The sequence below is a fragment of the Hoplias malabaricus genome, chromosome 1, assembly GCF_029633855.1.
Source record: "Hoplias malabaricus isolate fHopMal1 chromosome 1, fHopMal1.hap1, whole genome shotgun sequence".
NCBI lineage: Eukaryota > Metazoa > Chordata > Actinopteri > Characiformes > Erythrinidae > Hoplias > Hoplias malabaricus.
The window spans coordinates 68,785,056-68,811,626 of NC_089800.1; the positions used below are offsets into that span (position 1 = coordinate 68,785,056).

At 41.5% G+C, this 26,571-nt stretch overlaps 1 protein-coding gene and 1 long non-coding RNA gene across 2 annotated transcripts in view; both read right to left on the reverse strand.

Annotated features, from left to right (window-relative positions):
• The window catches only part of LOC136697077 (uncharacterized), a 245,903-nt gene that overhangs the window by 2,867 nt on the left and 216,465 nt on the right, over positions 1 to 26,571 (reverse strand). The window lies entirely within an intron of this gene.
• Positions 24,879 to 26,571, reverse strand: part of sorcs3b (sortilin related VPS10 domain containing receptor 3b) — a 158,896-nt gene continuing 157,203 nt past the window's right edge. The window contains exon 27 of the mRNA XM_066671900.1: positions 24,879 to 26,331. Coding sequence (XP_066527997.1) covers positions 26,270 to 26,331 — 62 coding nt within the window. The 3' untranslated portion in view covers positions 24,879 to 26,269. The remainder of the gene's footprint in view (positions 26,332 to 26,571) is intronic.

The window sequence follows — 26,571 nt, forward strand, 5'->3', positions numbered from 1 at the left end:
GAATACATTTTTAATATACTTATAACAATCTCATAACAGATTTTCCTTGTTGCTTCTACTAAATATGTATTAGACCCATGTCTTCATATAATAAAAGTGTACAAATGGCACGTTTGGAACAAAACATTGAAATGAACTACTAATCAAAGTCACAAATTGCATAAATAATGGCACAATTAGCAAATATGCATAATCTTAATGTGGATTATAAACAAGAAATATCTTGGTTTCAGTTCCCCGGTCACGCAGTCCAACTGCAGCCCTCCCATAGCTTAATGATTTGTTTTGACAGTTTGGTGACGATGCCTCACATTTTTTCCAAAAGGTCATGAATAATGATTAGGCCCAGAAAAATGAAACACATGGTCTTTTCATCAAATCCTGCAAAATCTGTGCCAATCAAATCACACTAGGGTGCAGCATTAAGAAGGGTGTGTGTATGTGTGTGTGTGCGTGTGTGTGTAAACCTGGACAAGCTGAGTCCTGAGCAGAAAAGAAATGAGACAGGTGTTATAATCATTCCTACGCTATTAAATAATCATTCATACCACCTTAAATTGACCTTCCTTTATTGATATCTCTGTATGGCAGAGAGTGGAGGGTGACCTTTTGGAAATGTTAAATATCTCTCAGCCACAGCGCAGACACAACAGACAGGAGAAAACAACAACACACATGCACACGCACACACACACACACACACACAGTATAAGAATCTCCCTCTGGCTTCACACAAAACACAGTTCTATAAAAATGGTCCAGATCTAAAGGGAAATAAAAGATGTTTCAGGGACAGATTATGTCCATAAATCAGAAGAGAACTTTCTCCAAAGTTCTCCCGTTAAATATCTGAGAAAAAAACACTGGGCTTTCTGTTCTAATCACTGAAATACAGTCTACGTATAATCAGGAATCTGACTCTGAGCCTGAATCACACTTTGAATCTAATTTTAAATCTTAATCTGACTGTGAGTTTTACTTTGACTCTGAGTGAATTGAACACATGCAGGCACAAGATTATAACCACTGAGAGGCGAAGTGAAAAATATTGATTATCTTGTTACTATGGCCTCTGTGATTTGGTGGGCTTTATTAAGCTGTAACTGAGCAGAAAAATGGGTTAATGAAAGGATCTAAATGGCCAGAACCAGTGAGTGTCATGGTCATAATATCTGGGTCAGAGCATCTTTAAAACATGAATGTTTTTCATGAAGATTCAATAGTGAGAACCTATCATATCTGCTAAAGGAAGGACAACTAGTGAACTGGTATCATGGGCATCCAAGGTGGGATGTGGGAGAGAACAAAGTGGTCAGCATGGGAGTGCACTGATCTAACAACACACTTATCGTGGCCAGGATGAACTTTCTCAGCAATTTGTGCTAGCCATGGTTTGCAGCTGACATCACAGTGTAGTAGCCACCATATTGGGGACTTACTCAAACACACAACAAAAAAACCTTTGATATTTAAATTGCATTCTCCCTGTGTCCGTGTGAGTTTCTTCCGGGTGCTTTGGTTTCCTCCCAGGGTACAAAAACACACATTGGTAGGTGGATTGGCGACTCAAAAGTGTTCATAGATTTGAGTTTGTGAGTGAACGTGTGAGTGTGTGTCACCCTGCGAAGGACTGGCACCCCCTCCAGGATGTGTTCCTGCGATGTTACCAGTGATTCCTGGTAGACTTCAGACTCACTGCGACCATGAACTGAATAAACGGTTACAGACAATGAATGAATGAATGAATGAACATAGGTAAACAGAGTTCTGTTCATCTGTGTCAGTCAGTAGAGGAGTACTCCCTACACACATTTTAGGTAATCAAAATAATAATACTGCAAATAGTAATTAGATACTAATTTGATAGGGAAATGTGAACATTATAGCCCAATAAAAATATTTTTTTGATATACAATGAACAATGAGTGCAAAAATCAGCCACAAAAATCTTTAGGATTTTTTTTGTTTAATTTAATACATCTGAATATTTTATTTACTCAAACTACATATATAACACAGCAAAATTCATATCACTCAAGTTATTCAAACGGAATCACTGAAAATATTAAAATAAACATAATTACCTATATTACAAAATAACTCATTTAATCTAAATGAGCCACAAATGAGCAAAAATATATATTACACATAAATTAGTTTCCTATAAATTACCCCTCCCTGGATCAGCACCTTAACATGGTGGAAGGGTTTGCATGCCTGCGTGAGCCTAGGAGCTATGTTGTTGGGGGCAATAGGTCCTGGTAGGGTCTCCCAAGGCAAATTGGTCCTAGGTGATGGGCCAGACAAAGAGTGATCCATAAAGACCCAGATGAACAGAGTAAGAACAGAGACACAGCTTTCCTCGCCTGGAGTAGAGTTACTGGGGCTCGACCCTGGAGCCAGGCCTGGGGAAGGGGCTCCTTGGCGAGCGCCTGGTGGTCGGACTTTCACTCATGGGGTCTGTCCGGGCTCAGCCCGAAGGAGCAACATGGGTTCACTCTCCCATGGGCCCACCACCTGTGAGAGAGGTAGTAATCTGGGTCTGGTGCATTGTGGATTGGGTGGCAGACGAGGGCAGGGGCCTTGGTGTTCTGATCCTCAGTTACTGAAACGGGCTCTTGGAACATGGAACGTAACCTCTCTGATAGGAAAAGAGCCTGAGCTGGTTTGCGAGGTTGAGAGGTACCGGCTACATATAGTTGGACTTACCTCGACACACAGTATGGGCTCTGGAACCAATCTCCTTGAGAGGGGCTGGATGCTCTTTCACTCTGGAGTTGCCCAGGGTGAGAGGTGTAAGGCAGGAGTGGGCTTACTCATAGCCCCCGGCTTAGCGCATGTATGTTGGGCTTTACCCCAGTGGAAGAGAGGGTAATTTCCCTGCGCCTTCGGGTTGGGGAAAGGGCTTTGATGGTTGTTTGTGCTTATGCACCGAACAGCAGTTCAGAGTACCAGGCCTTCTTGGGGACCCTAGAGGGGGTGCTGGAGAGTACTCATTCTGGGTACTCATTGTTCTGCTAGGGGACGTCAATGCTCACGTGGGTAATGACAGTGAGACCTGGAGGGGCGTGATTGGGAGGAACGGCCACGCTGATCTGAACCCGAGTGGTGTTCAGTTATTGGATTTCTGTGCCCATCACAGTTTGTCCATCATGAACACCATGTTCGAGCATACGGGTGTCCACAAGAACACCTGGCATCAGGATATGCGGCCATATGTTCTGGACACTCGGGTGAAGAGAGGTGCTGAGCTGTCAACTGATCACCACCCGGTGCTGAGTTGGATCAGATGGCGGGGAGGATGCCGGACAGACCTGGCAGGCCTAAATGTGTGCTGAGGGTTTGCTGGGAACATCTGGCAAAGGAACCTGTTAGAAAGATCTTCAATTCCCACATCCAGCAGAGCTTCGACTGCATCCTGGGGGAGGCCAGTGACATTGAGTCTAAATGGGCTATGTTCCGGACTTCCAATGTTGAGGCGGCTGAACGGAGCTGTGGCTGCAAAGTTGTTGGTGCCTGTCAGGGTGGCAATCCCTGCACTCAGTGGTGGACACCCCGGGTGAGGGAGGCTGTCAAGCTGAAAAAAGAGTCCTATCGAGCCTGGTTGGCTCAGGGGACTCCGGAGGCAGCTGACAGGTATTAAAGAGCAAAGTGGCTCGCGGCTTCAGTTGTCGCTGAGGCAAAAATTCGGGTGTGTGAGGAGTTTGTTGAGGACATGGAAAATGACTTTCGGTCGGCTCTGAGAAGATTCTGGCAAACCATCAGGCGACTCAGGATGGGAAAGCGGTTTTCCACCAACACTGTATATGGTGGGGGTGGGGAGTTGTTGACCTTGACTGGGGACGTCACTAGGCGGTGGAAGGAATACTTAGAGGATCTTCTTAATCCCACCAGCATGTCTTCCACAGAGGAAGTACAATTTGGGGATCCTGGGGAGGGCTCGTCTATCACTGGGGCTGAGGTGGCCAAGGTGGTAGGAAAACTCCTTGGCGGTAGGGCCCTGGGGGTGGATGAGGTTCGCCCTGGGTTCCTCAAGGCTCTGGATGTTGTGGGGCTGTTCTGGCTGACATGTCTTTGCAACATCGCGTGGACATCGGGGGCAGTGCCTCTGGACTGGCAGACTGGGGTGGTGGTCCCTTTTTTAAAGAAGGGGGATCAGAGCTTACGTTCCAACTATAGGGGGAATCACACTCCTCAGCCTCCCCTGTAAGGTCTATGCGGGGGTACTGGGCTCTTTCCTACGAGCCATCCAGTCCCTGTATAAACTGTAGTGTATGTTGTGTATACACTGTAGTGTTTCTATATAAATATATATATATATTTATATATTGTATTTGTAGCGTTTGACCTTATTCAAACTCGTTCTGATTACTGACGTTTTGACTGATGATAATAATTGTTATTGTTATGATTGACTTAATTGACAAAAACATTAACAAGTAGTTAGAGAGTGAATAATGTTATCGCTACGTGAGTTCTTCAGGATTTTCAGACTTTTAATGAACAGACTCCACACACTGTTATTCAAATAATGGAAATATTTTATTAAAAGAAAAGAGACTATTTACTAGACATAGCACAACCTTAGGAATTCTCACTAGATCAACACAGGTCAAACTGGTTTGAATTTAAAGATAGGCTAGGCGATATGACTTGACTAATGTGTTGCTAAATAAGATTTAATTAATGTATAAATTTATCAAGAGACTTAATTAGGCATCAGCTTCTGAAAAGTGAGTAAATTTTGCTTGCTTACTCTTTTTGCCTTTTATCACCGAGCTGTCGGGTCCCGCAGATTCAATCTCCGTTCTCTGGGTCTTTGCTTCTTATCCTCCCTGTGTCACTGAAGGTAGGCTCGCTGGAAAGGGGATTCCTTCCAGGGTGAGTCAGACACTCTTGGCCTTAGACGGTGTGACGTCAGTCGGGGGATTCCCTTCACGGAGAACTGCTGGCCTGGCTGGATTGTCCCCTGAGTGAGGGGGGCGTCTCAGAGTCGTTCGCTCGTTACTCGAGTCCCCAGAAGCGATGCCCTCAGAAGTCAGAGTGTAAAGCTAACATATCCGCTATCAACTAATCTCAGGGGTGATATCTTATTCTGGCCAAAATAAGTTTCACCTGCTTTGATCAGTCGTGAGATTAACTTAGATTGGGCGATAAAACATAAACACAATTAAACAAAGATTACTTAGAGTTACTCGACATTACGCTGTAGTTTCTGTATCACACTGCTAACTAGCACAAGGCGTCCCTTGGAGCTGAGTGCGGTCCTTCTTAGAGTCTTTGATGAGTCGTTTCCTTGACGCAAGGAAGAAGGAAGAGCGCAACGTGAGAAGGTCGCTGGAGAGCGGAAGAAGAGCTCGCAGGAGAGTGAAAGAAGAAGGCAGGGAAGAGCGGAAGCCAAGAGAGAGCGACGTGAGTCGGACACTCTCTTTTCAGATGTGGTGCGGTCACGCCCATTTGGGAGGTATCCTTCCTTTGATTGGATCCTGGGTCTGAGGCTCACGTGACTTGTTTCACGTTTCAGAGAGAGAGAAAAGATTCACGTATACACAAAAATTACTTATACATACTTGTGGTATAGCACAATGAGTGTCCTGGATTATTAATATCAAACATCTACGTATATATATCTTGGATATTTTATGATTACATCCCACTACAATATTATGCTAGAAGTTAGAAATTAATTCGTTTTCTTAATCAGAGACAGAAAATTTCCTTCATGATTGAAACAGTAATACACATCACTTCATTAGTTGGTAGACATTCACCTGAGGACAACAGGGAGTAACATTCATACATATTGCATAAACATATTTATAAACACTCGATTAAGTCCTTTATGTATTTAGACGGCTGCAGGACGAAACATGATTTCGCAACTGTCCACTTGGGGTCGCTGTTGGTCCATGCTATTCGTCCTGTGCGGATGGGTTTTCAGGAGTTCAGTGTGAGGTCAATTCTGTTGGCCATCTGTGTGAGCTTGCATACGATAAGGTTTCCCACCTTGACGCCGAGAGCCATAAACTAGGTTAATTAATTCTGGTCTTCACCACTTTGTTTGATCTTCTTTTTGCCTAAAAGCGTCATAAATTGGCTTGTTATCTTTCATTCATGGACAAGAGGCGGGGGGTCATGGACAGGCGTCCTGGTCAGTCCTTTGATGCAGACCTTATGTGTGTGCGTGAGGGGGTGTGTGTGTGTGGGGGAATGCAGAGTCTTTGCACACACGCAGTCTGTGGAATGTAGGGTTCTGTCCCAAGAAATCCTTATTCAGAACTTTTCATTTCTTTATTCGATCCATACTCCACTACAAAACCGAGCAGGAGTCTGGTTCGTATGGCTGGCAGTAAGTCTGACTGGTTTCCAGTCCGAGTAGGACTCAGTCAGGGCTGCCCTTTGTCACCGGTTCTGTTCATAATTTTTATGGACAGAATTTCTCGGCGTAGCCAAGTGGCAAAAGTTGTCCGGTTTGGTGGTCTCAGGATGCGCTTGCTGGACCAGTTTGCAGTCAAGTGTGGAGCAGTAGGGATGAGGATTAGCACCTCCAAATCTGAGTACTCAGTCGGAAAAGGGTGGAGTGCCCTCTCCAGGTTGGAAGTGATATCAAGCCTCAACATGAGGAGTTTAAATACCTCGGGGTCTTGTTCACAAGTGAGGAAAAGATGGAGCGGGAGATTGACAGGCGGATCGGTGCATCGTCAGAAGTAATGCGGGCTCTGTACCGGTCCGTGGTGATGAAGAGAGAGCTGAGCAGAAAAGCAAAGCTCTCGATTTACAGTTCGACCTTCGTCCCATGGTCATGAGCTTTGGGTAGTGACTGAAAGAATGAGATCGCGAGTACAAGCGGCTGAAATGAGTTTTCTCCACAGGGTGTCTGGACTCTCCCTTAGAGACAGGGTTAGGAGCTCGGACATCTGGGAGAGACTCGGAGTGGAGCCACTGCTCCTCTGCATCGAGAGGAGCCAGTTGAGGTGGTTCAGGAATCTGGTCCGGATGCCTCCTGGACGCCTTGCTGGTGAGGTGTTCCGGGCATGTCCAATGGGGAGGAGGCCCTGGGGCAGACCAAGAACACGCTGGAGAGACTACATGTCTCGACTGGCCTGGGAACGCCTCGGTACACTCCCAGAGGAGCTGGAAGCAGTTGCTGGGGAGAGGGAGGTCTGGGTTTCTTTACTTGGACTGGTTCCTCCGCGACCCAGACTTGGATAAGCGGTGGAAAATGGATGGATGGATATTTTCCAATCTATAACATTTCATAAAAATAATTTTCAGTGATTCCACCTGAATGCTTTCAAATTCTCAAAGATATTATCTGGCATCTAATGTAAACCTTTTGAAGGTTAGAGCCCAATAATGCAGCAAAATCCTTTTTAATGTTGGATGACCAGGCCTATACATATTTGTGAACATATAGGATGTTTTTTAATGAGTAAAGAAATCTACTTTCTACTCAACTCTATTTTTACTGGCTTTTAATTTAATTCTTTCTTTTTCTGTAAAGCACTTTGAATTGCTTCTGTATGAAAGGTGCTCTATAAATAAACTTGCCTTGCCTTGCCTTGCCTACTGTTCAAATTTAGTTCCAAAGGGTTAACCCATAGAACTCACTCTATGGTGGATTTGGTGGATATCTGTTGCATTTAAATTATGTGACATATTCAGTATGTTGTTTCCTTGCCTACTCAAATATGTAATCACTTGAGGTTAAAATGCTAAGTAATATTTGATATTTGAAATTGGCCATTTTCTTTCAAAATTTTACCAAGCGCCTGTTATTTTTTACATATTTCTCAATGTACAGTCTTCAAAAACATATTCTCACATCAGATATCTTTGCAGAAATTGTTAGTCTGGGATGTCTGTTACTTGAAAACATAAGCATTTTTGAAGATTATTTATTACATGGTATATTACTGTGTCAAAAATAAATGAGTAGCATCAGACTGACTTATTTTTCTTCATATTCTAAGCTCTAGGATGTATGACTGATAAAACTCTGACAGTCACGGCAGGCCCAGTAATAGTAGTAAACATAAAAAGAACTGCATATTTTTGCTGATTGACTTTTTTTCTGACTGGAGACAGTGGGTTGATGTCATGTGACTCAAAACAAAACTGAAAGTAAACACAATCCTTCATGTGTTTGAGCAGAATAATTAGTTATGATAGCAGAATAAAACATGCATTTTGAAGGAGTGTCTTGTTTTTCAGGTGTTTTTCACACTGTATTCCTCCCAGAGGCTTCACAACAATGTGATGAGAGCACCATTTTAAAAAATGGTAGGATCTGCAGTTTCAAACTATATGTGGAGCACACCTGTGCTTCTTATCCCACAAACTGCGAGATTCGGGTCCTAAGTGTAAATTTTATTCTGCTGTGTTAGACAGCTTTATTGTTAGAGACTGCAGTCTATTTATGGAAAGTATTTGTACATTTTAAATATCTTGAGCAATCTAAAGATCTACAGTGCATATTATGAATGAGATAAATGCTATATAGTTAGATGTTATTCTGCCTACTACAATAAACTTTTTTACACACACACACACACACACACACACAAATCCTGCTTACACAAAATGATAAGCATTTGATATATAATTTGTCTAGTAGAAAAACAGCTACCTCTGCATCACTTGCCATGCATTTCTGTGCTCTTAGAGTCTTCCACTGTTGGAAACTCAATCAATATTTACTCTGATTTGTCCTTAATCCAACTTGTTTTTATTGAATACCATTTCTGCCGCTGACTTTCATTTCTTTAGTTGTTTATCAGGGATAGGCTAGTTGTAGGACTTTCTGATATGTGCTTGTCGGAATGCATGCAGCTGTACAAAGAACTTATGCTGGAAAAAGCGATTAAAATGGCTAGACTCTCCGAAGCATTGAAACAGAAGCAGAGTAGCCTGCAGGGTGACACTAGTTATAAATAAGGGGACCAGCTCACTGGACCGTGTTATAAGCAAAAACTGGTGTAGTGGAGTCAATGATAATTAATTATTATTTGATTAATAATTAATTATTTAATTCATTTTGCTAAGCTCCATGGTGGGGAGGAATTAAATAATATGTAGTTGGATGACTTTACATAATATATAGCAGAATTAGCTATAATTAATTATTATTAATGAATTATGCTCATTGACCCACTGTAGGTTCTTGGCTCCAAAATTGAATCTGACCTAAAAGTAATAGTTCCGTAGAAGAAATGTGCACAAATAACCAAGGACTGGTTTTATCACACAACTGGTTTATTAAATGTAATATCAAATAATGAATATTGATTATACATTCATGTAATGAAATGGATTACATCAATACATGAGAGAGCAGGGAGATTAGTATGAGGGAATTTCTCTATGATAATTACCCTAAATTCTAAAAAGGCTATAGTTTATCCCAGCAATGCATTCAGCACCAATCTCCTGAGCTATGAAAGATATTAAACTGTGACCTTACGTATCCCTGAAGTGGAGTGGAGATGGCTTGCAGGACATCACAGACCTTTGAGCTTTGCTGGATTTAAACTGTAGCTTTTCTTAAACAGTAGGGTTTTTTTTTCACTAGAAATAAAAATAAAACTTCAGGTTGGAATTTCTGGGTTCTTAGCTGAGCTTCCAGGCTGGGAGCAGATTCACCCTTGGGTGAATCTAAACTTTCTCCTTCACTCTACCCCTCTAAACCTGATTTTAGGAAACCCGCCTTGAAGGCCTGATTGGCCCTAAGGGTTTGAGGATTGGACCATGTCGTGCCTCTGACTGGATGCCTCCTGTAGACCAGAACCTCCCTTGGTAGTGACATCACATGAAATTTATGACACTTGACAAGACAATGACTTAAGGAAGATTCCTGTTGAATAAATATCCAAGAATTCTGAATCATACTTTTGCAATATAAAAGATTATATGTTAACACAAAGTAATAGCATTCAGACAAAACCATGTTTTACATAATTCTTAACCAAATAACATACATAGTATGCAGCTACCTTGGTTCCTACATAAGATCACATAAAAAGGTGATTTTAAACACATGTAAATGAATTCCACCCGTTTTGATTGTCTAAATGGAATTAATTTCACACAGTTGTACACATGCAACTTCAAACAATTTTAAACCAATGGGAATTAAGGTTGAATTCCATGGTTTGAGAAGTTCTTGATTAAGCAGTTTTACACAGAGCATAAACTGATCCTCAGAGTGTCTCTGCTATCACCAAAGACTCTTCTCTTGACCCTATGAGACCTTGGGTCATAAGCCATCATGGAGTAGTCTGTAGGGTCAGTTTTTATGACCCTCTGATACAGGCTTTCAGGCACCAATTTGGGGCCAGTGCTTGCTGGAAGGTTTATCTCAAATTCCACTCTGATCTGGGGGTGAAAAGAGTGACTGGTAGTGAAGAGAGGTCAGTGATAAATCACCACGGATTAAGTCCAAATAAGTAAATTTTCTTTTATTAGAAATAAATGCACATTCATCATACTGTATTACACAAGACACACCAGAACAGACAGAGAACAAAGAGCAGCCACATTGTTAAAAAGAAACAGTCAAAATGCCACAAATGTGGCAAAAGCCCTTCCCATCCAAAAGCTCACTGCCTAGCAAATGCAGTAATTTGCCATGTGTGTGGAAAGAAAGGACACTGTGAGAAAGTGTGCTTTTTATCCAAAAAGCTGAATGAGGTTCAAGAGCTGGATGATACCATATTTCTTGGCGCAGGAGAAGCTAATGGAGACCCATGGATGGTTGATATCAAAATTAAACACAGTACTGTAAAGTTTAAAATTGATACATGTTTCGTTGTGTGTTTTTAATGGTTGCAAAATTCCAGTGCCCAAGCCAGCATCCAAACATTTACTGGGACCAGGTCCCCCCACACTAGATTTACTAGGGGTCACAAATTTGCTCCTACAGAAAGATGAGACGCAGTCACTGGAGGAAGTATATGTAATCAGGAGCTTGCACATGGCTCTGCTGGGTAGGCTTGCAATTACTAGCCTAGGACTAGTCACATTGGATAGCGTAACCATCCAATCACTAAAAGATTGCTATCCAAATTTGTGCAGCTGGCTAGGGCTAATACAGCAGCTATGCACCATTAACCTGAAGCCAGGAGCAGAACCATTCTCCTTAACCTCTCCATGGCATATCTATTTGCCTCTTATGCCAAAAGTCAAGAAAGAACTGCAACGCATGTAGAAGATGGGAGGTATCAGCAAGGTGGAGGAACCAATGGAATGGTGCTCAGGAATTGTGGTAGTACCAAAAAATCAAGGGACAATCCTTGGATATGTGGCAACCTTACAAAGCTTAACAAGCCTGTGCAAACAGAAAACTACTTTCTCCCATCGGTTAAACAAACGCTTGCAAAACTCTTTAGCAAATTAGATTCAAACATGGGTTTTTGGCAAATCCCTCTGGCAAAGGAGTCAGCAAAGTTCACAACCTTTATTGCATCATTTGGGTGTTACTTTTTAAACTGCTTACCATTTGGAATAGCCTCAACAAATTTTCAGAACCGTATGGTCACAGAAGTCATCAAGGGTCTACAGGGTGTGGTTTGCCACATGGTATGCTTATGCCAGTCACAGGAAGAGCATGATGCACGCCTTTGCTCTGTTCTGGAAAAGATGGCAAATGTTGGCATAGGCTGGGCCACATCTTTTCTAATACAGGGGTGAGGCCTGACCCAGAGAAAACAGCAGGAGTCAGAGACATGCCAGAGCCAGCCTATGTCAGTGAATTAAGGAGCTTTCTACACAGCAAATTCTCCAGTGTTAAATCAGCACTATTAGTGTTAAATTAACACAGAGAGTGTTAAATTATTGCACTAACAGTGTTAATTTAACACTGGTGAATTTGCTGGCTGGGAATGGTCAATCAACTGGGTAAATTCATACCACTGCTAGCTGTAAAAGACAACCCCCTCAGGGACCTTCTGTCCAAGACAAACCTTTGGTTTTGGGGGCCAGTCCAAATCAAAGCATTTAATGACTTGAAGGAGGATCTGTTATCCACACCTGTACTTGCCTTGTATTACCCAAATAAAGAAATAAAATTGTTTGCAGATGCATCACCCCTCAGTTTGAGTGTGGTTCTGTTGCAGAAATGGGGTGTAAAAAGGTCTTCTGCTTAAAGAAACAAGACTTGTTATTCCATTTGCTTTAAGATATGACATCCTAGAGAAATTGCATGAGGGTCATCAAGGGGTGGTGAAATGCTGGGTGGTGTGTGTGGTGGCCTGGATTGAGCCAGCAGCTTAACAAACATGTACTGAAGCGCAAAACATGCATCAAAGAACATACAAACCACATAGAGCCACTAATCCAAACAGACATCCCTGAAAGCCCCTGGCAACTTTTGGGGACAGATTTGTTTACCTTGAAAGGTAAAACATGGTAGCTGGCAGTAGATTATTACTCATGTTATGTTGACATGGTAAATCTCACACTCATAAAATCCACTGACGTCACTGTCCACCTTAGTTCCATTTTTGCTCGACATGGTATCCCAGAGATTGTCGTCAGTGACAACTGTCCTCAGTACTCCTCAAGCACTTTTGCTGAATTTGCTGCAAAATATGGATTCAAAAACATCACCAGCAGTCCAATATACCCCCACAGCAATGGGGAAGGGGAACGTGTAGTACAAAATGTAAAAAACTCCACTCCAAAATGGCTACAGCCCAGCCATGGGATGTCAACTTCGTACCACTGTGCAACCCTGCCATCTCTGCTGAACCCATCATTTCCTGACGGCACTACTGTAAGCTTTAGGGAGAAAGAGAGAAGGGACACTGACCAAATGCGTTTCAATAAACATCACAGAGTATACAACCTGAGTAAGCTCTGTCCTGGCAAACAAGTGTAAGTCACAGACCAAAAAGTCACAGGGGAGGTATTAGAAGAACACTCAACACCATGCTCTTTACGTGATCGAAGTTCTTAATCGGACGGTTCATAGGAACTGTCATCACCTTATTCCTATGGATGGGACTGAGAGTAGCAACACTACACAGAGTAGCTCTCAGGTCACCATGGACTCTGCACCTATAGAGGTTCAAAAGACCAAGACACTTTGTGCCAGATCAGAACTCGGTACACCCAGAACCAGATCTGGGAGGCCGATAGTGAAGCCACAAAAACTGGACTTGTGACGGACAAGTAATACTAGTCTAGTCTAAGCAGCTGTCAAGAAGGGGCAGAATAATCCCCTCAGCTAATTCAGGGGCTTCAGGTAGTCCACACTGCCCTCCATGTAAAAGAAAAAAAAATTAGAAAAGAAGAAATATTTTTTAATGTGTTCTGTTGAAGTGCCTGTTTTGCAAGTGTCAGAATGTTTTTTCTTTTTTGAGTGATGACATTTAAAGTTTTAAGGTTGAAACAAAAGCATGTAACAAAAAAAAAGTATGGCCTATAGACTTTTTTTTTCAGTGACAGCTCCTATAGTAATAATTGTTTTGTTCTACTTAAAAGGGGAGATGTGATGTTATAGCCTCCCAGGGGTTGTGAGGAAATTATCTATGGGAAGCTGGGAGTGAAAGGGTGAGAAAGCTCAAGTTCGGGGAATAAAGTAATGGCTCATTGAAAGCAACCAGTTGTCTTGCAAGTAATTTACCCACATTCATATAAAGAACACAACAGTAAGTAGATTCTCAGTTAAGCCATTCAAACATTTTTTGTCTGTTTGAAAGAAATGATTGGATGAAATATTTACAGTTTTTGCTATTTTTTGTCTCATATAAACAACAAATCTCTTTCTTTATGACATTAGATCTTTAAACGTACTGGCTGCTATCAGGATGCTATCAAGAGTATTTCGAGAAATATAACAAAAAATATTTTAAGACAAATCACCTACCCTAGCTTTAAACACTTAAACTTATTAACACTATAAAAATGTATACTCTACCACTCCATCAGAGTAATGAATCTAACATAGGCAATAGACAAAAGGGAGGGGACTTGCGAGCCGCCACAGTGCAGTTCCCAAACCAGACAGTGATGCAGCTGGTCATGATGGTCTCGATGACTCCTCTTTAAAAAGTGATGAGGATAGGAGGTGGGAGATGAACCTTCTTCAGCCTTTGCAGAAAGTAGAGGCGTTGCTGGGCTTTCTTTCTGATGTTACTGGTGTTAGTGGACCAGGTGAGATCATCCGCTAGGTGAACACCAAGGAATTTTGTATTTTTGACAATCTCCACAGCAGAGTTGTCGATGTTCAGCGGCGAGTGCTCACCCCTTGTTTTTCTGAAGTCTACAACCATCTCTTTGGTTTTGTCCACGTTCAGAGACAGGTTGTTGACTTCACACGAGTCAGTTAGCTGCTGCACCTCCTCTCTGTATGCGTACTCGTTGTTCTTACTGATGAGACCCACCACAGTTGTGTCATCAGCGAACTTGATGATATGATTTGAGCTGTGCATCGCTGCACAGTCATGGGTCAGCAATGTGAACAGCAGTGGACTGAGCACGCAGCCCTGGGGGGCTCCAGTGTTCAGTGTGATGGTGCTGGAGGTGTTCCTACTGATCCGGATTGACTGAGGCCTCCCAGTCAGAAAGTCCAGGATCCATTTGCAAAGAGAAGTGTTAAGGCCCAGTATATGCAGCTTCCCGATCAGGTGCTGAGGAATGATGGTGCTGAATGCTGAGCTGAAGTCTATGAACAGCATTCGGGCATATGTGTCTTTCTTGTCCAGGTGGGTGAGTGCCAGGTGGAGCGTGGTGGATATGGCATCGTCTGTTGAATGGTTAGGACGATACACGAACTGTAGAGCATCCAGTGTGGGGGGAAGTAGGGTCTTGATGTGCCTCATGACAAGCCTCTCGAAGCACTTTGTGATGACAGGTGTGAGTGCAACGGGACGATAGTCATTGAGGCAGGACACAGAAGTATTCTTAGGCACAGGGATGATGGTGGTGTTCTTGAAGCATGTTGGAACAACGGCGCTGCTCAGAGAGATGTTGAAGATATCAGTGAAGACATCAGCAAGCTGGTCTGCACATTCTCTGAGCACTCTGCCAGGAATATTGTCTGGTCCAGCAGCTTTCGGCGGGTCAACTCTGCATAGAGTTTTCCTCACGTCGGCTGCAGTAAAAGAGTGCAGGAGTAAAAGAGAAGGGGTGGACTTTCTCGCCGTTACGTTGTTCTGTGCTTTAAACCGTGCATAGAAATGGTTCAGCACGTCTGGTAGGGAAGCATCTCCGTCACAAGCAGGTGGTGTAGTCTTGTAGCTGGTGATGCTCTGGATGCCCTGCCACATGCGCCAAGTGTCTCTACTGCTCTGGAAGTGGCTGTGGATGATCGGGCCGTGTGCACACTTTGCCTCTCTGATAGCTCTTCACCTTTTCACCTCTTTCAGAACAGGTTTCGATCGCCTGACAATGGGTCTGTATGCAGGAATTAACATAACAGACATGTGATCTGAGTGTCCGAGGTGGGGGCGGGGCTCTGCCATGTACGCGTCTGGAACCTTTGTGTAAAAATTTCACATACTGGTGGAATTTGGGGAACACTTTCTTGAGATTTGCATGATTAAAATCTCCAGCAACAATAAACAGTCCATCCGGGTGTATGTTTTGGAAATCGCTTATGGCTTCTGTGATGGAAATTTGTTTATAGAAATGATTCATAATCAATAGAGATATTTTAATCAGCTTGACCACGCATGCTTGTGTAAACTGAAATGGTTTTCCAGGTATAAAAGACGCTGCTCAAAAATGGTCAGCAGAGAGGTGTAAACAGCGTTGCGCGCACGTTCCTCTCTCACGTAAATAAAATTGCTGTCTCACTTGATGAGACTCAAGAGCTGTCTTATTTTCTGTCATAATTTTCCGAACACAGACCGAGGACGCTCTCCGGCAGAGACTGGACCCAAAGGCAGGGAAGAAAAAAATAGTACCGCGGGGGTACGTGTGACTGATCATCCCTCCGCTAACAATCTAAGCCTCATCTACAAACATTGGTGATGAGTGACAGTCTAATAATTTGAGATTAATTATAGTTAAACTATTCCCCTCCACCTCCTTTTAAACACTCCGTCCTGGATGAAGTTTAGTTACATGACGGTGTAACGTGTGATGACTAGCCTGGTCATAGCGAGGCCTCTAGTGGTAAAATATATCACCGGAGTAAAAGAGTAGCCTGCTCATAGTAAGGCCTCTAGTTATAAAAATTATTATCACTGGAGTAAAAGACTAGCCTGGTCATAGCGAGGCCCCTAGTGGTAGACGTATCACTAGGGTAACAAAAGGAAAAGAGTAGCCTGCTCATAGCAAGGCCTCTGTTGATAGACATGTCTCCAGAGTATAGGTCCAGACCGTGGGAAGGAGTGCTAATAGTGTTAAGTAGGTAAAAGGAGGTGAGATGTTGTTGTTGGGGCTAAATTTCACTGAGTCACTAAATCAAGTAAGAGAACAAGATGGGATCCAAAACCCAGTGGTCCCACATCCAGCACCCAGTCCCTATTCCCTACTCAAGTGTTGGACAGAGAGCAGGAGGAAATCGGCTTTCACTCTCCACCCGTCTCCGCCCGAACCCGAACCAAAACTTCAGATGGAACTGAAGGGGGAGACCAATTCCCCCCGCCCTCCGGAAACCCGACCAACCAAGGACAGGTGATAGCCTTGCTCCAGAACCCAAGCGGCTCTTTCCCCATGGTAGGAGTGGGCGGCCCAGAAGGACCCCTGTTAGTACATCGACATTGGACTGAAAAGTACATGATGGAAGCTGCCTCTGGCCTTTCTGACCCCCGACAAGTAGGAGGACGAAATTTTGGAGAAGAGTTTGAAGATTTTGTTATGTCTTGTCGCCCGACGTCGAACGAGATAAAACGCATTTTATTCTGAAAGTTAGGTTCCAGTTATTGCAAGGTGGACCGAGGCTGGCCAAACTGAGACGTCCGCCTAGCCCACCCCACCTACGACCCTGGAGAGAATGCTGCACAGGATCCCAACACTCCTTATCAAAATATGATAAGAGACTTGAAAACTCGTTTAGGAAATGCTTTTCCTTTGAACGTAAACACAGGAAAAATAGCAGCATGCAGGCAGGAAGATGGAGAGACGGTTCAAGATTATCTGGTCCGCCTGACGAGAATTCATACAGACTTCAGTGGACTGGACGCACCTGCAGCAATAGCGGCTGATGCGGAACTTGTGACCCCGTGGGAAGCACATCTGTGCAACAGTTTCCTACTAGGTCTGAAGCCAGAACTTTCCAGCGCAACATTGTGTGGGGTATCCTAGACAGCCCCTCAGTGTCATGGAAGATCACTCTAAACACCACGAAGAACTTCTCAATACTCTGGAAAAAAAGGAAAGGAAAAAGCGGGCAGACACTTTGGACCAAGCCATGTTGACGATGGTACAACAAGTTGCAACCCTCCCCACCAGCGCTTCACATGGAGGAGGCAGAGGAAAAGGACTATGGTGGGGTCGAGGGCAAAGCAGAGGAAGAGGATTTGCAGGCAATGGGCCAGCTTTCCAGCCAAACGTGTTTCAGAGAGATACATGGGTGAATTGGTGCTACAATTGTGGCAAACAAGGACATTTTGTCAGAGACTGCCCGGAGCAATATGCTCAGGAGGAAGAAAAGCCAGAAACAGTACACTGCGAGAAGTGATGGGCGGCGGAGAGGCAGGACGCGCTGAGATGGGACCCACTAACACAGCGAAAAGAGAAGTACTCTCTTCTTCTCAAAACTTAAGTTAAGTGCCTGACTAGATAATTGCTATAAATCTGCAGATCAGATAATGTTATAGAAATTAATGATAAAAAATAATAAATAAAAGGGATTTTATTGATAGACTATGTGAAGTATTTATTAGGGAAAAATATAAAAATGCTTCTGTTCTATGTGTAGATTGGCTGATCTGAAATATGTGATTTCAAGGGATTAAGACTGAATGAAATCCCTCAGAGCTCTGGTGTAAATATATATATATATATATGCATTTAGCATGACGTATAGATATATTTATATAGACTGTATGCAAACATGTCTATATAAATAAAAATAATAATTAAAAATGAAAAAATTCCCCTATTTTGCCGCGTAGACGCCACTGCGTGACAAAAAAGTGGGATTCATTTGATAAGGTGATTCAGTTGAGTCATTGGTTTGATTCAGATTGAATCACTGAGTTGATTCATTGAAGTGATAATTTGATTCACTTGAACCTTACATTTGAGTCATTGGTTTGATTCAGATTGAATCACTGAGTTGATTCATTGAGCTGACAATTTGATTCACTTGAACCTTACATTTGTTTCATTTAAGTTTATGATACTTTGTTTCAAATTTCGACTTGTTGAAATTGATTCATTAATTACCATCGAATTTGTTGAGTTTGGTGATGGTTTGATTGACTTTTATTCTAAATATTTGAGACGTTAAAAATGATTATTAACAATGAGATTCATTTTATCCCCAGTGTGATTAATGGTTACCAGTTATTGATATGAATTGAGTCATTATTGATTCGAGCCAACCAATTTGCTTAATATAAGATCTGATTTAACATGTTTTAGAACATGTGATAACTGAAAAATCAATATATCACATTTTTATTAATAAATTGATATCACCTTTATTAGATATGCATGTGTGTGAAACCCCATGAGACCTGACATGGCATGGGATAATTATAAACTCTTGTAGCTAAACACACAGCTTTCACAGCTCCGGTCGCCACCACACAACTTCCTGTAACAGATCAAGAGAAACCCACTCTGCAGGCTATTCAATCCACTGCCTCTGGAGCAGAGCAAGCTCAGTGGTCCAAATCAGGGTAATAATAATAATAATAATAATAATAATAATAATAATAATAAGTTATATTTATATAGCGCCTTTCTAATACCCAAGGTCGCTTTACACAAAGAGGAGGGGGAGAGAAGGGGGAGGGAAAAAAAAAAAAAAAAGATAATAATTATAATAATAAAAATAAAAATATAGAGGAATACACTTATGCCTGCAGAGTGCAGAAGTACTGAGAGAAGAGATAGGTCTTTAGCTGGGTTTTAAAGGCAGAAAATGAAGAGCAGAGACGAAGACTTTGTGGTAATGAATTCCAGAGCTTGGGTGCCATCACGCTGAATGATCTACCACCAGCAGTAACCAGTTTAAATTTTGGTACTGACAAAAGACCGCTCTCAGAGGACCTCAGTGATCTAGTAGGACAGTAGGAGTGTAAAAGTTCAGAAAGGTAGGCTGGCGCCAGACCATGCAGAGCTTTGTATGTGAGCAGGAGAACTTTAAACTGAATACGGAGCGAGACAGGTAACCAGTTGAGCTGATGAAGAACAGGGGTGATATGAGCTGATTTTTTAGAATAAGAGAGGACCCGAGCAGCAGAGTTCTGAACACACTGAAGGGAGTGTATGGTCGTAGAAGGAAGGCCAATGAAGAGAGAATTACAATAGTCTAAACGAGAGGAAATGAAAGCATGGACCAGAATTTCAGCGTCCTTAACAGAAAGCAGGGGACGAAGGCGAGCAATATTACGTAGATGGAAGAAGGGTGCATTAAGCAAAATAATGTATGGGTACACACTGCAACGAACAGACCATGTCACTCAGAAACATACATAAAAGGGTTAATTGCTATTGCTCATGGAAGATATCACATGAGCAAAAGGAGGGAATGATAAAATATGATACCCAGGCATTGGTATGCACCCAGACTCTCTACACTCATCCAAAAGTTTTGTTCAACATGCCTCACATGTGCACAAAACACACACAGGCACAAACAACCCCTGTTGCAACAACCTGTAGGTCACCCCCCAGTGACAGAGCCATTCCATTGGCAGATTGATTTTGTGGAGCTAACAACAGAAGGGAAAGGAAGGGAAGCGATTTTTCCTGGTCTCTGTTTGCATGTTCAGTAAATGAGTTGAAGCTTTCCCCACAGGTATTCAAGATGGCGAGGCAGTAGCCAAAACATTCCTCAGAGAAATAATCCCCAGATGGGACCTGCCACAACGCGTCTCGAGTGATAATGGAACTCCATTTGTACATACAGGCCTAATTAGTCTAACTAAGTACCTAGAAATAGACATGCCACCACCCCGCCAATGCTGGGACAGTAGAAAGGGTTAATGGAACCATTAAAAATGGTCTTGCAAAATGACACAACAAACAGGCCTTAATTGGGTTAAGTGCCTCCCTCTGGTCCTCTGGCAAAGCAGAACCAGACCACAGAAAATATCTGGTCTTAGTGCCTTTGAGATAGTGTTTGGCAGGCCTCCCAACACGGGGTTAGGTCCACCTCCACTTGATAACCAGTTGCTTGACCCACTCTCTCACAACGTATTGCGTTTCTGCCCATAACTAAGCAGGTGAAAGCAGTGCTGCCGCAACCAGCCGACCAGCCCTTCCACGACCACAAGCCAGGTGTCTGGGTGCTGATACGAGACCTCCGCAGATGAAGGTGGAACCAACCCAAGTGGACTGGACCACACCAGGTGCTCCTAGTGACCTACACAGCGGTGAAAGTGGAAGGACAAGGGACGTGGGTACATCATACTCACTGCAAGAAGGCTCCAACCTCACCTGAAGAAACAACAACTTGAAGAGTGATAATAATGGTCAACCCCAAAAGGACGAGAACGTGAACAAAACTTTGTCTCATTGTGTTCAAGCGAGATACCAGCTCCTGCATATCACAAAGGACTCTAAACCTGATGAAGTAGATAAAGACCTGGGGTTGGAACATTAGTTTGATGAAGATAATCTGTAAAAATGATTGATTAAGAATCAAAGGAGGGAAATGTGATGGAAATTTGTTTATAGAAATGATTCATAATCAATAGAGATATTTTAATCAGCAATGACCACGCATGTTTGTGTAAACTCAAGTGTAAACTGAAATTGTTTTATTCTTAATTCTCTGCGTGAGACAGCAGACTTATGTGTGTGTGTGTGTGTTTCAAGTAACATATGGACACCTTCCCTTCAATCAACTCCCTTTGTCTCCAGACCAAGGAGGTAGAGGGGGAGGCACAGGGCACGTCTGGAAAGATGTTAGAAATACAGGAGGGAGTGGAAAACAAATGGGGGGAAACTCAGAGTTTTGGGAACAGGATACATTGAAAGATGATTGAAATGTAAAAGAGCGAACAGATGGTGAACTTCAAAGGGTTTTCCAGGTATAAAAGGCGCTGCTCAAAAATGGTCAGCAGAGAGGTGTAAACAGCATTGCGTGCACGTTCCTCTCTCACGTAAATAAAATTGCTCTCACTTGAAGCCGACTCAGAGACTCGAGCTGTCTTATTTTCTGTCATAATTTTCCACCACACTTCGTATTATTCTCACAGCGCTTGAATTGTGTTTGCATCGGGAGGAATATAGACTGCGATTATGTAAACAACGATGAATTCTCAAGGTAAATAAAAAGGTCTACATCTCACAGCCACAAACTCCACTAACGCTGAACAATAAGCAGAGACCAGCACAGAGTTCTTACACCATTCAGTGTTGATATAGACACATAAGCCACCACCGCGAGTCTTACTGCATAGCGCTGAGTCTCTGTCGGCTCGAAACGCTAGCACATCTAGCTGAATGGCGGCGTCGGGAATACTGTCGCTGAGCCATGTCTCCGTAAAAACAAAAACACAGCAGTCTCTGTATTCTCGCCGTACAGTTAGCTCTTAGCCTAGCATGGATCCCCCTCGCCTGCCGCGCTTCTGTCTCTCTCTCACTCCACTTGCGTCATCTCCTTCCCCGGCCACTGGCATCAGGAAACGTTGAGGCTTCAGGGCCTGGCCTCCGTAGCAAGAGGAGGTTCTGCAGCGTCTCCTGGAGGTCATCACTGATATTGTATATTACCCGTTTGCGATATTGAAGCAGTGTCTGGCGGTGATATATACGTACTGCAGGTGTTCCTGCGTCCATATATTATAAATAAAAATGAAATAAATGTTTTTAAACGTATTTAAACAAACAAAAGCCCGCTTGGTTGTGGAGCAGCCGCTGCCGCTGTTCACGCGCGCGCCACCATCTCCCTTTAATGGTTGGGCTAGCCCAGTGTCAATCGGACCACTGATCTATTGGTTTTATGGGCCGGTCATATAAAAAAAGAAAAAAAAAATAGGATTGGCACAAATAGCTTGTCAGCACACCAGGAAAATGCCCGGTATGCCAGATGGCCTCATCCCTGGATGAGAGGTAAGCTAACGTAAGCTAGAAAAGTAGGGAAAAGGTTTACACTAGTATGAATGACTTTGTCAAATTACCCAATTGGTGACCATATTCAAGACCTGTTAAAATAACCCATGTTAGCCTAATGCAGTGGTTCTCAAACTTTTTCTATCATTCCCCACCTCAGATGAAAGGGAATTTCCACGCCCCCCCTGTACCCTATCGCCCCCCAAAAAATGGTAATAAAATATGAATGCAAGTTAACAATTTACTAATTTATTTAAGTAACATCAACTATCTCAACTATTTATATCTCGAAATCATTAGCTTAACATTATAAAACCAGATACATTAACAGCAATATTTAAAAATACAGAAATGTGTCCTAATTAAACTGTGCTTCAGTTTCTCACTTTTCAATCTGGGCAAAAATGAGCAAAAGCATGTGCAAGGACATAAGAATGAGTTTGATATTGGTGGGGGACATATTTGCTGAGTCAAAGCCCACCCCACACCCAAAATATTAGATAGCTATAAGCTGATTCTTACGTAGAAAAGGCAGTAAAATATTGTATTTATAATGATATGGAACATCATTTGATTAACATTAACTTTGAGGCTGTGTCCCAAACAACACACTATTCGGTGCAGCAGTGTGCAGTTTGGGACACGCCCATAGACGAACGTTAACTTCTGCATTAGAGCGCTTTCTCACAACCTGAACTTAACGTTATTATATAACGCATATTAACGTTGACTAACTCTCAGATCCTCCTCTGTTACACTAACAATTATATACAAGCAACTTTTATAACTGTAATTAGCCGTCCTTTTTATCTGTTGTGCTCTTGTTACTGACCTCGAGCCCAAAGCTGGTAAAAACTAACTTTATAAACCAGACTCTGACAGTCAATCGGAGGCCAGTGAGGCTGATGATTGGAGCAGCTTTATATTTTAACAGGCGTATTAATGAAGTCTGGAAGAAGACCCTTTGTTTCTGACTCGCTGCCAAAATTTCATCTGAGTGGTGCATTTTCAAAATAAAAGTTTGTAAATAAAATCATATTTTGGTTCCAGGCAAGCTACGTTTTTCTGGGCTCCTATCTAACGCTCTTTTATTATGTTTAACGGCTACAAATGAGCCCATTGTGAGTGGGTGTTTTTACCGAGTAAGCTTTATAGGCAAAACAGGAAGGCAATAATAAAGACAAGCTTATTAATAAAGAAATGCTCATTTCTTTAGATTCCTTGGGCCCCACCTGCAATACCTACATGCTCCACTAGTGGGGTGCGTCCCACACTTTGAGAAACGCTGGTGTAACGTTACCTTAATTACCCAGCTTCATTTTGCAACCTGGACAAACTATGGTAACACACTTACAAAAGGCTGATGGTAACATTAGTCCCCTGGCTCACCATATTCAAGGTCCACTAAATTAATTGGACAGCCCCTGTATTGAAAATTGTTGTGGAAAATTGAATGAAGTTGAGACTTGCTACATGTAGGAGCGCAGAGTACAATACATTTCTGTGTGGTGAAGTTAATCATTTGTCAGTGTGAGAAATGCCATGTGTAGCATGTGAACTTGTTGAAATGTGTATTGAGAGCCCTGGTGCCGCTGTACCATTAAAGGGAACAGTCAAGACTTGACAATACTATAAGTACTTCAGAGGTCCAGTTTAGTAAAACACTTAGTACAGTGGAATCACAAAAATAATGGCAGATTCATTCCATCAACTGTCTGCAGTGGTGATATGGAATTCTTGAGCAAAATTGAAAGCCCTTATCCTCACATATCTGAGTAAAAAAATCACCACCTGCTTGTTCATGATGAGGGTAAATTAAATTAAGTCATAAATTGCTTGTAAGTCATTTATTATATGCAGTTCCAAGCCACAAGTAACCACTACAGTGCCTTATTTAAACAGGAGACTATAAATGCTATTTTGCTCTGATCAAACATGCTGAGTTTGCTTACAAAGAAACTATTCAAATTCATATTGGTACTGTGGAGTTGTGCATACTGGGCTAGGAGAATTTGCATTTTTGGAGCTCAGCATCTACAGATGTGTGACACAGATGAACTGGGAGAACTGTCCTTGCTATAAAACTTTGAACATGAGCATTTGTCCATAAGTCGCTCGTGTTGTCCTAACATAGGTCTCTGTAAGCTTACTGCTTTCTGGAGTGAATTGGCATCAGCTGTCTGCATTGCGGTGAAGAATTATGATGGAAGAGGCAAAAGGCAGACATAAGAGATATGAAGAAATCTTGCAAATTAATTGTGGGAACATTGATTGATGTCAGATATATGTCACGTTTATATAGAGTGTGAAAAGCAGGACGAAAAAATTAGATTTGATTACAAAATCAGATTTGTTTCACTTTAACCTGCTTTGTGAACATAGCATAATCTGAGTCTGAGTTCTGAATCTAAATATAACTCAAACTGATTCTAAATCTGAATCTGAATTTTATCATGAACTGGACTAATGGACATGAACTAATCCTCAAACATCAATACTTGGCCACACTAAGGTTAATGAAGCTGCATGCATTCAAATTGTCTCAGTTATCTAGTTGAAAGCCAATGTTGCTATAACAAAGGTGGACAAACTCTGTACAAAATAAACAATAAACTGTGTGTTTGATAACTGATTATATAAAAATACATTTATTAAGACTAATACAATTATAATTCACAGTCAAATTCAATAGAGTGGATTCAGCTTAAGGAAGCAGAGAGTCATGCAATTAATAGCTAGTATCTTTAATAACAATATAATAATAATAATAATAATAATAATAATAATAATAAACATCACATTACATATACAGTGACTCGATTTATCAAAACCATCCATGGCGTAAAAGGCACAAAAACACAGACACGATGCTGGTGATGAAACTAGAATCTTCTACGGCTTTGTTGCTCTACATTTTAATTGATGAGAACATAGATCTTTGAAGAAGCAATCAATTGTTTTCTCCAATGATTTTCTTTCCTTCCCTTCATGAAACTGCCCCCTAGTGGCCTGGATGTATCGTAAATTCCGTACTTTCTTAAAACATGTTTGCCTCCATATGCGGGACCTGCTCTATGGTGAGCTCTATGCAATTTAAGTTTAGATTTCATGTGAGGTGCACTTTATAGAAAAAAAAAAAAATATATATATAAAAATGTATAATGCATTTCATACATTTATTAAGTATGGTACTTTAGGTACAATGATGTGTTGCTCCTTAAATCATTTTTTTAATCCTCTGAAAGAACAACCTGATTACTATTTTAAATTTTAAAATGATTCTTCATAAGTTTTAGACTGTTTATATTAGACATTATATATGAAATCATATGTGACATTCATCTCCCTAAAGTGCACTAAAATGTCATCTGTATTTCCTCAGATATCTGTTATCATGCAGATATTACCGTATGAAAAGTGTATTGAAAGCTCGTCTCCACCACTTTAAAAATATATACCCGTTTAGTAAGTCAAAATAATATTTTTTTATATTTATGATTTAGAATTTCAAATTATGACTTACTAGAAAATTTACAGGAAGTAACAGTTATAAGATGCCAAGTAATTATTATGAGCAAGTTATGATTCAGAATTTTGAGACAATACACCAACATTTGTGAGAGAATATCTTCTTATTTCGAGATCATAATTTAAAAAATGAGATAATAAGTCATTACTAAGGTATACTATGTCATAAATACGAAATATTAAGACATACTTTTGAGGTAGTAAGTCATAATTATGAGACCATTTCTCATTATTATGACTTAATATAAGAAAATGTTTTCTCAAGTGGTAGAAATGGGCTTCTGCAATGTGTATCAATCAATCAAGGTAAATATGTTACATATCTCATTATAGTGATCAAAAAGATAAACATTACTTCCTGATCTATAAGAACTACTGGGCTTTCCTCAGCGCTATTGTAAACCTCATTAAATTTTTATTTACAGTTTAAATAAATATATCTGCAGTGTCAGAGATTAAATACATTCTGCCCAACAAATATAAAGACACTAAGATAAAATCACAGAAAAGGCCAGAAAGATTGATAAGAGTGATATTTTCCTTTTGGTATGTGAAGTAGATTTCAGACGTTGGTGCAGTTTGGAATTTCTCTGCTCCGCAGTCGCTCACCAAAACCTCCAGCTCCTACAAACATGATGCGACAAAAAACAACAAATTATTAAAATATTCAGCACTATAGGACCTAGGACTAACAATAAAAAAGACAAGTTAAAAAAACACAATATATTGGTTCTTTTGTTAATTATTTTTAAGGGGCAAACATTTTGAATCTTCTTTATACAATTATTCCCAGTGTGTACCAGGCAGAGCTCTGCCCCACACATCTGATACTCAGATCACATCTCTGTCATGCAAATTCCAGCA